At 37.8% G+C, this 14,297-nt stretch overlaps 1 protein-coding gene across 1 annotated transcript; it reads right to left on the reverse strand.

Moving 5' to 3' along the window:
- Nucleotides 1–24: 24 nt before the first annotated feature.
- On the reverse strand, nucleotides 25–14,080 carry adam17a (ADAM metallopeptidase domain 17a). The gene is made up of 19 exons (XM_079262589.1): nucleotides 13,907–14,080; nucleotides 13,471–13,603; nucleotides 11,838–11,971; nucleotides 11,670–11,758; nucleotides 10,621–10,810; nucleotides 9,408–9,538; nucleotides 9,160–9,246; nucleotides 8,382–8,504; nucleotides 7,903–8,047; nucleotides 7,506–7,597; nucleotides 6,885–7,037; nucleotides 4,981–5,180; nucleotides 4,795–4,898; nucleotides 4,534–4,668; nucleotides 4,318–4,448; nucleotides 4,069–4,147; nucleotides 3,824–3,912; nucleotides 3,647–3,706; nucleotides 25–1,538 (listed from the first exon to the last, which is right to left on the reverse strand). The coding sequence occupies exons 1-19, from the start codon at nucleotides 14,010–14,012 to the stop codon at nucleotides 1,122–1,124; spliced, it is 2,598 nt and encodes an 865-aa protein (XP_079118715.1). The 5' UTR covers nucleotides 14,013–14,080; the 3' UTR covers nucleotides 25–1,121.
- Nucleotides 14,081–14,297: the final 217 nt, after the last annotated feature.

Here is a 14,297-nt window from a genome sequence, read left to right on the forward strand (position 1 = left end):
ATGTGTAGTTCATACAACCATATAATTTGAGAAACATTTATATGGGTAAAAAGAGGAATATACACATATTTCAATATAACAACAGTTTTCACACTCACCCTAGAATATTTTTCTAAAGTAACACTTTTTTCTTGACCTACAATAACTTTTAATTTGTACAATGTTAAACCATGACAGCATTGATTAAGCTCAAGAGGTGGAGAGCTCATTTTGCACAAGTACAGAAAAATAATCTGATAATTCAGGTTCAAAGTCATTTTCAGACAGTGTAATCAGCTGCTGGAAACCTGCACAAAAATAAGGAAGAATGGATTTTTAGGCACAAAATCCACAAAAAGGCACAATTTCTTTTATCATTTTGTGCAGGAATCAACAGAGGCCCATTTTTTAAAAACCATCATGTCACTGAGCTCAAACAATTGATATGACACACATCTAAAGCTGCATTAAATACATGGATCTGATACCAAACAAGTTAATAATTCAGCAAGAAAAACCATTAAACAACCTTAAAATCTCCAGTGATGACAAAAATACTTAAGTGCAGTTCAAGACATTTAAGACAGTAACATCTTAAATTCTGTTCCCATCTCCACAGTACATCTCGCTGAAATATTTTCTTAACTGGAAAACACTGTCAACAATACATACACTCAGGTTTTAGAAGACTTGAATTACTTTTTACACCCCAATACTGAACCTTTAGCATTGCTTACCACATACTATACCAACCTTAGAATCAGTGTATACTACTTTAATATTCATAAGAAAATTACATGTTCAGAAACTTTTTGTTGCAAAATTGCCATTAAATGAAGCATTTAAGAACCGTTTTGCAGTAGATTTAGGTTCCCAGATCTTCTTAGATCTCAGTCTTTAACTAACAAGGCACAGAAATGAACCAGTAGTTTTAAGGGATTTCAAACTCATTATAATGGTATAATTCAACAGAGGTGACTAGAAATCATGTTACAACTCTAAAATCTGACCTACAGAAGAAGCCTGCTGTTACACAAGCAGAAACTCTGTTTTGCTGCACATGTTTGTTCCCTACCAAGATATGTTTAAGATTTTTTTTCCTTTTTTTTTTCTTTTAGCAAAAATGGACTGTTTGTTTCAACTCAGCACTCCGTCTCTTTCGTGTCAATGCAGTCCTGCCTCTTGAGGCGCCGCCGGTCCCTGGCAGATGCTTTCTGATCTGTCAGATCCTCGTAGGAGGATTTCGTAGCCAACGAGCAGGCTCCTGCGGTTGTGAAATTTTCTGACAGCCCCTCCTCTCCCAGGTGAGAGTCGCTGCTGGGGTCCTCCTGGATGGTGGCCATTCTGCCCCCTGCGCTGTCCGGGGTGGCACCGCAGCTCAGGCTGGGGTCCTGGGTACTGCTGCAACTGGCTGCTGGAGGGGCTCTGACCTGACTCAGCTGCTGAGGCTGCATGAACTGGGAGGAGGGCGCGGTCCGGCCGCCGCAGTAGGAGGGAAGCGGAGGAGACTTGACGATGCGGACGGACGCGGACTCGATGTTGCTCAACAGGTCTTGATTCTGGAGAACAGGAGCAACATGTGAGACACACATCATCGCTGTCATCTTTGACTGAGGGGGGATCCATTCCTTTTTATTTTGTTTTGGCCATTTCAAACCATCGTTTGTCTTTAACATATGTGTAACTATGTTATTAACCACAGTCCATTTAGTGTCCTCATTTTACATGTACTAGCTCAGCCACAGGAGCAAATGCTACAGCTAAATGGAAGTAAACTGTCATTAGTTGCCCCAGTGCTTATGTCAAAAATCTCCACCAGCTAAAAGAAAGGGCTAAAGAGGAATGCATCCAGTTTCATTAGTTTTTTTCCAATAAAACTTAAGACTCGACACAGTACAGACAGCCATTAAAAACAAATATGGGAAAAGTAAAAAATGATCACCTACTAAACATTTCACTCTTGGCTTGAGGTTTTCAACAATAGTAGGTACAAACTTAAAATGCTGACAATACTCCAATTTCACAACAGACAACGACAATCTGTTGGGTCCTCTTTCTGTCTGAATACTCCTAAAATGCAATCTTGCTTTCTTGAGGTAATTTCTGATCAGACACAACAGCATCTGTGCAGAAGGATGTGCAGAGGAACACACGGCTTTCCAGTCACATGAAACGGTTTCTATGACAGATGAAGGTGACTTTTGAGGGCTGGAAACGTGCAGCTAGATCAGTGATTACATCGAAGAGAAAGTGACTGCAGGAGTATCCCAAATGGGGGCCACGGACCATGCATCATGGACTCAATGGCAACATATTGCAACGCCATGCTGTTGCACGCACTCACCTATGGCAGGAGCTCTATTACAAACCACCATCTGCTGCAATTCCAAGGCAAAGAGTGATGGAAAGGTCATTCACAAACTCAGCAGTGATGGGAACCTTTTACTGGTGGATTGCACAACATTATAAATCCATTTCTGTCCTGTACACATCTATGACCGTGAGCCAATTAAGCACCATGTTTACCATGACTGACAACAACATGACTAAGTAAACAATCAAATTAAATGAATCAAAGTTAACCTTGATAAAATAAACATTTTTTTTAGCATTAACTGCTGTGCTAATTGAGATGATATGCAGCAAGTGGCACAAGCAAGGAACCTCACAATAGTTACAACATGATAATCAAATACTAAGTTGTGACTGAAAATACTTTTATCCACCAAACAAAAGAAAAGGGTCAAAAACTAAAATACACAAAAAGCTGAATGAAACACACATCTTCCAGTGTGCTCTTTGCTTGTTCATCATTTTGGATTAAATAACATGCTAAATGAGAATGTCATGTCATGTAATGTTTTCAGAAACTTTAGGAGAAAACAAACCAGTGTCACAAATGCCAGGAGTCCAAAAATGCTTTAAAAATTGAGAGATATGGTACATTTAATCCCCCCCTAGGAGTGATAGTGGCCAATTTATCTGAATGTTTAGTAGTAGTGTAGATGATGATGAGAGCTGCTGAATGTTGCTCTCCGCTCACTCTGTGTTACTCCAGATATATTGACATTCGTCTGGTACTAATATCAACACAACGGCTGCCATTTAAAAGGTGCTGCAAGGATATTTCAGAAGTTTAATTCTGCATCATGTCCTGCCTCATTCTCACTCCTTTCAGACATTTCCCTACACCAACTGGCTCACATTCCCAGCAGAAGATCTTCCACTGTTAAGCATATTTGTGAAAACCCATGTGGAAAAATTCCAACTTAAACTGTTCACACACTGTCTGGTCTTAAAAATCTCCAGTATTCATGTGTGGAAAATAGTATATAAAGCAAAAAAGAAACAAGAGATGGCAAAACAAAACTTTCTCTGTCCACTTACTTGAACCTTGTTTGAAAAGCTGTCAGACATGTTCACTGACAAAAGTGCAATAGCTTTACTGTGGTTAGTTTCATCATAAGCATTCACCTTTAAGTTGGACCTTTTCTCAATTTATATAATGCAACACAACAAGCAAAAGGTCAAATAAATTTTTCTCTGCAATACCCTTTCATGCACACTCTTTTCCATACAGCAGTGCTGGATTGAATTAGTTTGTTAGTTTGGCAACAAAGCTGGTGCACAGGATCAGATATGATTATTTAAAAGATGAGAAACTCACACTGGGAGGAAAGTAAAGTGACTTTGTGGTCTCTTCATATTGCTGGTCGAGTCGTTTGTCCTACAAAAGGAAGCACAAAACACATGGGCTCTCAGCATTTTCAGTAAAAATATTTCCCTTAATATTAACAACAGAAAGGAAGTAAAGACAATGTGGATCAGCCCAGAAGTTTCTTACCACGCAGTGAACCAGAATACTGAGAGGAATCCAGAAGACAAGGGAAAAAACCACAACTGAGCCCACAATGTTATCAGCCAAAAATTTCCCTGATAGGGATGAGAGAAAGGATTAAAATATAAACAAACCAGACAAATGCAAACAATCAGGTTAGCTCTAAAATAAAACACTTTTTCTATTTTTGTTCTGCCTGTTTTGGTTAACTTTGCACATTCAGGTATTCAGCCATGTTGTAACTGACTTACCGAATGTGTTAATGTCCAGTTTGTCAATAAAATCCCACAATCTCTCAATCACGTCTTGCACCTGCTTCATGCACTTTCCCTGTTCAAACAAGAGAAGACTGACTCCATCAAAAGAAACTAAATCAAATCTTTGTTGCATTTAGACAGCTTTGTCTGGAATGTGTTGAGGTGTAAAAATGGCAAATTGTCAAGATATAAAATGAGGTCAGATGTCTATTTAGCAGACAGATAAAGATTGTCTTAACTCACATTTCTGTCACAGAAGCCAACAGTGCAGGGTTTGCCATTACGAAGGAAAAGGAAACTGCCATTGGACTGGATGTAGGGAGAACAAACGCCATTTTTTCTCCTGCAGCACACTTTGCAGGAGTCATCCGTTTCTGCAAGAGGTGATTAGAAAAAATTATCTACATTTTAGCTCTTGCAGACTTTGCCACTGTCATGTTGTAATCAAATCCTACTTACCATTGCATGCGCAGGAAGGAAGGTGCAATTTAGCCTCACAAAAGGGTATACACTCTCCATTGACACATTGCCCATTGTCCACGCACACTGTGCCATTTGCAGCATTTTCAGGGGGTGGGCACTGACTGCTGTTACCTGTAATATGAGGAAAAGGTTAAGATATCAAGCTGTTCCGTAGTTTCCTAAACTAATCCAATAACTAAAAATGCAGTGTCACAACAAATAGGCTTAATGAGTGTTGTAGTTCTGGCTTTAAATCACCTGTGCAAGAAGATATTCCTTTACAGGTGGCATTGATGGCTTCCTGGCATCTTTTTCCTGCCACCTCAAACCTGCAGTCCCTACAACATGGGCTGTTTCTGTCACTGTGGAGACAGATCATGTAATCCATTGTTTGGGTCATTATTGGGAAACTGGGATCATGATCACGTCTTCTGTATAACTTACCTGCACTGTGCTTTATGTTTGAACTTGCAGTCTGAAGTGCAGCAGGGGTCATCATTGAGATGGAGCAGCCCAGGGTCACACTCCTCCCCTTCCTCTACCCTGGAGTTCCCACACACTTTACTGTTCCTCTCCTTGAAGCAGACAGGAGCCTGGAGACGCAAAGTCTTTCCAACTGAGATCTTGCTGCATTTGGAGAAGCGCTTTTGGAGAGAAGAAGACAGACTGAAATGATCTATTTGTAAAATAAAGAACCAAATATAAAACATAAGCTCTTTCAGACAGAAGAAATATAACGTTAATGGTTTCATTAATGAGTTAAAACTGGCAACCAGTCACTTTTGCTTTATCAATCCCCACCCTTCACACTGACATGTTGGCGAAAGTGACAAAAAAAAGCAATGTTGTACTAAAATAAACAACATGTAAAAAATGGTCTAATACAGAGTTACAGTATTCTCACATTATATCATAGTGCTGTAAGAATTCATATCAACATGTCAAACATGTAGTGGTTGTGTAAAGCGTCCTGCCTGGGGCCATTGCACTGTACTAGAGAACACTGGAGATGGGTAGAGGCAGAGGGGCACTACTATACTACCACAGGTAGCGCTATGGATGGTTTGTGGGACTGTTATTTATTTTATGACTTTTTAATACTTTGCAAAATGCTGAAGCTTGCTGAACATTCATTATGGTTTAATAACATGCATAGTTGTTGTCAGTTCAACTTGATCCTTCATTTCACCAGACACTGTCTCCATCATCACCACTCTGATGGTGCTGAAGCACCTCTCATGTCTTTAAAAGTTACATAGTTGAGTCCTTCTTAATGCACATTTTTCTGTTATATTACAGATTTTTTCTGAAAGTTGTTCTCAAATAACAATCTTAGCTTAAAAAAAATCTGAGCTCTAAACGCAATCTGTGGTTGTAAACAACTAAACAACGGTGGATAGGAGCAGTTCAAATTATTCATGCCGGATTTTTTTAGACACCTTTCTTTCACTTCAGTTCACATGCTAAAAAACCATAAAAATAACAGCAATAACAAATTGTCATAAGGAAAACCATGGAGATTAAGATATTTAAGCATCATTGTTACTTATCAGATTTCTCTAAACAGTTGAAGAGAACCAAAGCTGTTGTGTTGGTCTATCCCTTATCTGAAGGCTGCATTGATAATGTGCAATCTTCAACTTTACTGTTGAAAAAAGTTTAGAAAAACACACCAGGGTGCTAATTTAGACACTTTACTGCACACAGTTGATGTCTGGAAAAAGGCTTTTGTGGGGAAATAATGTTTCTGCCTGAAAAGACTGCAGTGAATCTATCACAGGACCAACTACTGCATATACTTAATGTATTTTATTTAGATCTGTCATCTAGTTTTAATAGCTACTAGCATCTAAATAGTCACAACAAATAAACACTGAAACTGTCACAAAGATAAATACATATGTCAACAAATGCCTGGTGGAAGAGTCACAACACATTTCTGCCATAAAATTTCACAGGAAAGGTAATAATAGAAATGTAACTTAATCGTTTTAGAAAGCATTTTATACTCTGATTCCCACCATTAACTTGCACCTGGTAAAACAGGTGTGTAATCCAGCTGCAATAAAGTAAAAGTACTGCCATGTTTTTGGATCTACCTACGCATTTAGAATACGTGTTTTCACTAACAGACCTATCTACCTGCAGTGGAGCTGCTTAAGTTTAGTTGGTTTAGTGACTGGTTGGAACAGCTGCTGGACAGGACTTTTACTTTATGGCACCTGGATTATCCACCTCTGCCTGTAAACCAAGACTTATTACTACAAATGCATTACAATGCTTCTAGTAGTTCTTGTGATGGGAATGCAGTTGGAGTAATGTTGTGTGTGAAAGCCATTTTTAGATACCTTGTTGTTAACATGGTCCCCGCTCACAGCAATGGGGTACATGACAAACTTTCCCCCATGGTCGTCACTGGGTGCACAGTAAGGGATGTTATCAGGATCGTGTTCTGCTCCAAAGTTATGACCCAGTTCATGAGTGGTCACCAAATCTGCTTCCTGTTGAGAGCCAAACTCACATTTAGCTTTGACACATGGGTGAATTAAGATCAAATTTAATCAAGACCTCATCCAAACAGAAGGGCAGACCTTTGAATATGATTTATAATTTATATCTATCCATTTGTTTTTTAAGATGACTAAGAATGTAACTTTATTTTAACAATTTGATATAAAAAAAAGATACTTCAGAGCATCTAGAGCCTGACCCTGTTAGTGCAATATCTACAACGACAGTGACATATAATGATATGATGACTCTGACAGTACCAAAAGTAAAAGCGAGTTAACATCGTTGCACACTACACCCACACAGAAAGGTGTGTCTGCTCTGTCTGCTCTACTTAAAACATAAGCTTGGCAGGATGACATGTTGCATAACATCCGGTTTGAAGCCAAGTGCACATAGTAATTCAGTGTGTCCAAGGTTATGACTGTCTCCAACCATGAAAGATTGAGATCACAGACCTTAGTCAGGATGGTTTTGCCATAGTTCTTGGTGCTGGTCAGGCCTGTGTTGAGGTAACTGGGCTTCTTGGCAGAATGAGATGGATAGTAAGCTACAATAGGACGTAGTGCAAAAAAAACCAAAAAAAACCCAACAAATTACTTTTAATTGTACATGCTTTTTATGATCCTTCCAAGATAAATATTAGATCCTCTATGGTAAAAAGATCTATAAGCAGTCTTGCACAACACATGTAGTTTTCAAGAGTAGAAAGGTTTTTGTATATTTGTAAGGTCTTTATGGTTTGCAGAGTATAATAAGGAAGGTTTCTAAAATGAGCTCAAACACATGCTGTAATATACCAGAGCTGATCACTTTCTTGATTGAAAAAAAAAGCATTTAGAAGATGTGTCTTACGTTTTGAACACAAGCCACCCAAAGCTTGAGCTTTTGAAGGGGCGACATAGGCCAGACCCAGAGTTCCCTCATCAAAATCCTGGTAGGTGAAGAGGTGAGCAAGGCACACGGTAGAGGCGTTGTCAGCTATGTCCGAGCTGAATTGCTAAGGAACATGTGGAGAATTATCTACCAACATTTCTAGATGTTCTAGTTTTACTAACAGAGGATAAATGACTAATAACACAGAAAAGCAACTCAGTGAAAAAGAAAAATCACTTCACATCAAAGCTTCACAAGGCATGTATACTCTGATTGCAGCAGATTAAAATGAGCTGATATAGCAAAATATTTGGGATTCATTTGGTAAAAGTTTTTTTTAAACTGTTAATTAAATATTAAATTTAGTCTTAATCACATTTAATCCCAAGATTACCAAAAAAATATCCCATCGTGGATACAGTTTTTACTCATTCTTTCTCCAAGTTTTGCTTTCCTACCTCCAAAAGTTTCTTCACATCCCAGACCTCCTTTCCTTTCACAGGACTATTTTCCATATTGTAGTGGACCCAGCTGCCAGTATGGTCAGAAGGAGGCCGTGTTGGCTCTTTATTGATGATGATCTGAGAAGTCCCACCAAAGGTGCTATTTAACAACTACTCATTACAACTCAAAATTCACATTCAAAAAAGTATTTAGCAGATGTTTGAGTGCAGCTTAAGTGTTAAAATGTATAAAATTACACAAACTTTGATGACTGCTCAATGATAACTACAGGACAACACACACACACACTGTTGAAATTAGAGCAACCTCAGCTTTACGGCCGTGGTTTTAATGCAAATAACATAAAAAATAACATTAAAAAAGGTTAAACAGAGTTTAGTCTCTCAGCGACATGCTTTGTGCTTTGCATTGTGGTTTACTGTCACAGAGGAAAAGATCTTTTAACAATTGTGGTGAAAAAATTTTTAAAAAATGACTCAAAGCAGCTAGATGAATGCATATCTTTTCAGTGAGAAAGTCAAAGACTGAGTATTACCAACAGTGTCTCTATTCATTCCTGCAGCCATTGGAACAAATTAAATGATCCCAAGAGGAACACACAAAAGCTCTCAGTTCCCCCCAAAAATTCTGTCCTCAAACTCACTGAAGGTCTGTGTCTCATTCCCGCTCAGTTCTGAGAGTGATGATACTTAAAAAGAAGCTTTTATATAGCTGATTACTAAAATCTGATGTCGAAACACCACAAAGCGAGACTGCGGATACAATTCGCACCTGATTAATCTGGACCCCATAGCCTTTATATTCATCATCCCACGTCGTGTTCCTATAAATATCATCAACCCGATCAATCAGCTCAATCTGCAGTAAGAAAAGAAAGTAATAAAATGCACAGATCAGCATGCAAATATTGAAACAACATGACAAATAGAGAAATTTTCTGCACACAGACTTAAAGCAAAAAAACAGCTTTTCAGTAATCCTGATGGAAACAACGTGAATACAGCATCATGATGTCTGACCAGGTAGTTGAGAGTGACGCTCTCTTGTCCACGACCCATGTGTTTAAAGAAGCGATAATCTGCAACCAGCAACAGGGGGCAGGTATTCTTCTTGTGGTCATGATCTTCTCTCTTCTGCCTGTGCAGGTATTCTGCAAGGAAGAGGCAGGAGGAAAAGCGAATAATATTTAGACTTGTGCTGGAAGAGGAACTTTGGGTTATGTAAAAACAGGGATTCATTGAGAAAAAAAAAAAAAGTTGAAGAATGATGCCAAGCTTCAAGTATCTTGGTCAGTCAAGGTCAGTCGTCCTCTTTTTTTTTTTCTTTTTTTTTTTTTTAAATACATTTTTTTGTAGTTTGACATATAAATGATTTTGTTCTGCTTCTAATCAGGTCAAGTTTCAACTAAAAGGATTAACATGAATTATGTCTGTTACATATTTTGACATTCAATTTCATTGCCTCACATGATAATAGTTTGTTAAATGATTTAGCCATTTTCTTTACATTTAGCTTTACATGCAGAATGCAAAAGGTTTTGGTTACATTTATATTATGTCAAGAAATCTTGGGTCTCTATGATTTAATTCATCATCATCTCTGAGCAATCAGTTAAACAGAAGACGACAACAGAAAGACACTATGTTACACATTACATCATACGGTGCTCTTGATTCTGCATTATTCAGAAGAGTGGGAGAGCGCTGCTCTGGCCTCAACAAGCAGTGGGAGACCAGTGACGACTCAGACTCATCTGATTGGACAGCAGAGCCTCTATAAATTTTAATGCCTCCTCCATATGAACCATCACCTCAACTCATCTCCCCACTGAAGGCTTTCAACAGGAGCCAATGAGAGGTGGTGTTGTTATCTCCCCTAACACATTAACCCTCTGCTATATATTTTACATTTCCAATGCAGCACAATGCAGAACAAAAGGGATTTGATTTACCTACATAATACCTACTTGTCAGCAGTATGTACAAGAATGTTACGATATGTTCTGCTGGAAAAAAGGCTCCAATTAAGGTAATGACTGGAGAATTTACACCCACCTCTTTTGTCTTAGGACTACAGCCTTCTTTCTCTCCACCTTCAACATTAATCCACCTACACTTTTTTGCCTCTCTTGAGTATCTACAAAATGCTACCCAGCCTGGGCTGCGTTCTACACAAATACATACACACATTTAGAGTTCCTTCTTCCCCAGCAAGGCAGACAGCACAGCTTACCATTTTCCAGGCCTTCCTTCTCATGACCTTCCCAACTCCTCCTGGTGGTCTGAGGCAGAAGGTCCTGGGCCTCTGCGTGGATGTAACCACATACTTTTGGAGAAACAATACGACTCAGATTTCTGATATCATCTGAGCGATAAACCAGCAACCTGCCATCAGCTGGAAGATCTGTAAACCTCCACAGCGGCTAGAAATTCAAAAAGGCAAAAAGGTCTGATTAGACAGTTTCTCATAGCAAAGAGAACAAACAAAGCAAGATAAAAAAAAAAAAAGTTATATCATCGTGCATTCCACTTTTCCTCAGAACTCAGAATTCCGTCAAATTTTTGCCAAAAATTAAGAAGCAATCTAAGTTACAGGACCCTGAGCTTCGGACTTAAAGGTGGCTGTGCCCAGTACAGCTTGTACATATCCTACTCTCAGCTGCTCAAGATTCTGAGACAACTGTAAAACACCATCAACATACAGCTATGAATTAGGATTAATTATTGACAAAAGATTGAAGAAAAGGTGTGGTAATGCAGCCACGTTTTGCCAAGTTATGAATAAGATGAAAAGTGTGCAGAATGGATGTGAGACTGTCATGACAAAAGCATTGTGCTATTTTCTTTTACATATCGAGGATTTTGCAAATAAAAAGGTAAAATTGGAAAATCTCTTCATTCATTCATTCGGATATACGGGGCTACGATGCAGCTACTGTAAAGGCTAACTTATCATCAAATACCTTTAACCGAGTCTCTACAGACAGCTACAGATCTGTTAAACCTGATTATTTTATCTCAGAAAGTCAGCACAACTCATCAATCCAAAAATAAGACTAAATAAAAAATGGTCGAGTTGTGCTCACAATAATAATAATAATAATAATAAACATTTGGAAAACAATAGGGCCCGACTATACTTCGTATAGCTCAGACCCTAAAAACCGTGTATTCAATAAAGCCTTTTATGAAATGTTTTTATACCCCTTATACTGAGGGGTTGATTTTTTTATTTTTTATTTTACACTATTACACTTAAACATTAATGGCACAGATTCTTACCTCTACACTGTATTCTGCTTCATCTGTGAGGATGTGAGCAGAAAACTCATCACCATCTATGTGTGCCTGCACATGTGAATTCTCCTCCCCTGTAAATGTATTATACATTTTCAAATATCCTTTAATAATCTATCAAAATAACATATTCTGCAGTTTTCATCAACTTACCAACAACATGTCCTGTGAAATAATTCTGAAGCTGCACATCAAAGTTTTCCTCCTTTCCATGTTTATCAATGAACACAGCTTTGAATTTGTCAGTAAAAAGGTCTGTGTTTGTGGTAAGGTAAAGCTTGAAATTTCTAAGGTTTAAAGAAAGAAAAAGAGAAAAATTTTTTATTTCTATTTCAACTGCACATCATTATAGACCATTTCACCACCACAGTACTGAAGCTGGTGGCTATTTTAGCATATCTCTCAGAAACATGGCTTATACTCCGTTAAAGGGCCAAATCAGGGAAGAATTTCCAATAAAATTAATCAAACTTCATCCATAGATCAGGATTTTTTGTCAACTTCTTCAAAATGATTCATTAATTTCAGTCATGTGTGTTGGAGCAGGGGAAAAAAATTTTAAAAAACCTGCGGGATGGTGTGTCTCAAAGACCAGAGTTTGACACCCGTGCCATAGCGACATCTACACATCACTTCTAAAGCCCAGTAAACACTGCGTGGCTTACAACTGTTCCAGATAAAAGATGACCAACACTAACGATCATGAGGATATCAATAATCATGACTGAAAAAGCTAGTTATTACATCAAAAAGACTAAGGTTCATGACCATTTCTGTCAGTTAATTAATCAGGCAAAAATGTTTGCATCTGGCAATGCAGTTTTCATTTGTCTCCTTATCAACTAAATCAACACAGCACAGGGTGATGTGTGGAGTTTATACAAAGCACATCTGGTTGATATTTATCAATACACACTATGATATAATCAACAGTGAAGGTGTTTTTGGCTTGTTCATCTGCTCATAAAACCTGTTTTGCATTAATATGACATTTATTATCTTTCCACATTCACCCTTGCAACTTTCTAAAATTCACCAGGAAGCATCATCATGTAGTCTGTACATATCAAACAAGATGTCTCAACCAAATTCAATTTGAGGTCTTTAAGTTATAAAATAGCTAAAATCACTCTTAATCAATCTTAAGAATAAAGTTGTTGTATTGACAGAAAAAAAAAACCTGCAGTGCGCATAGTTTCACAATAAAGACCACTGTCAATGTTCGGGAAGAAAAGCTGCAATATTTACAATATTGTCAAAATACGAAATGAAATGAATTTTTTTTTTTTTTTAAAGAAATATATACTTTATTAATCCCCAAAGGGAAATTTCATACTAATATATAACAATTAATATATAGAATACTAAAATATAATACTGTTGTTAAACCTAGCAGCAGGAAAAGATGAAGACAAAGATATAAGTGAAACCTGTTTAGGGTCATTTTTTTAGTGATGTGGAAAGAACTAAAAGGAACGGGGAAAAGATGACTGCATGATCACATTTCTGTTCATTATATGAAAAATGTCTTTCAGATGCACAAAAGCTTCTTTTGTTTAAACACAACAGGAAATATAAAACGTGAAAATGACAGATTTATATTAGCACTTAATGTGGTGAAGGTGCTTACACATAAAGTATGACAGGAACAATGTCATTAAGTAAGTACTTTACGATCTACTAATCCGGCACTATATTCCAGACTAGGTGGTCCTCTTATACATACATGTTATGATATTTTCACATTTATCTTGAGGGGAACTGAGAGCTTGTTACACTGCTTTACCTGTGCAGGGCTCTGAAGCTCACCAGGCGCTCCAGATGGGACTGGGTGTGGATGTCCCTCTTTTTCACAGAGTGCAAGTTCAGATCCGACAAAGGCAGCACTTCATAATCTAACAGAATGGAATTTAGAGTATCTGCAATAAAATGACAGAAATCAGCTGCCTTACACTCATTCACAAAAGAGAAACAGCTTTTGCTTTTTCCAAACAGTACCGTGCGTCCTCAACCGATGTAATACCTTTTTAGTTAGCAACCCGTCACGATTTAATGTATGAACGCCCAAGATAAAGGTTGTTAACCTTTGTCAAGGAAAATACAACTTCATATTTTACACACTTGTTTATAATACGTATCATTTACCTTCATTGCCAATTACCATCCGGAAGACAGTTAGCGGTGTGGTTCAAGCTAATGTTAGCTTAGCTTTAGCTACTTACCAAACTCAGGGTTTTCTTGGTTAATATGTTCTGTAGTTATTCTGGACTTTGTTGCACTGTTAACACAACAAGGGCCAAGAAAAGCAATTAATAATATGAGCTTCATGTTGAAGGTGTTTTTTTTAGTTATAGAAGTCTTGTCATTGTCAAAAGAAATGTTGCGCCTAAGCTACCCGGAAGTGCAACGAATGAAAAACATCCTCTTTTCCTAAATTGGAAAGAACTACGTCACAATATGGAATAACACTAAAACTTGTCAATAGGTAAAGGGGGATTTTTTTATTCATTTGTTTGAAAATGCTTTTAACTTTCATTTTTGCATTATGTCATTTTGAGCCCCAGTACGGTAGGCTAATTTTTAAGGAGTATTTAAATGGTGCAACTGGTCCAG

The sequence above is a fragment of the Telmatherina bonti genome (assembly GCF_933228915.1).
Source record: "Telmatherina bonti genome assembly, chromosome: 22".
Lineage (NCBI taxonomy): Eukaryota > Metazoa > Chordata > Actinopteri > Atheriniformes > Telmatherinidae > Telmatherina > Telmatherina bonti.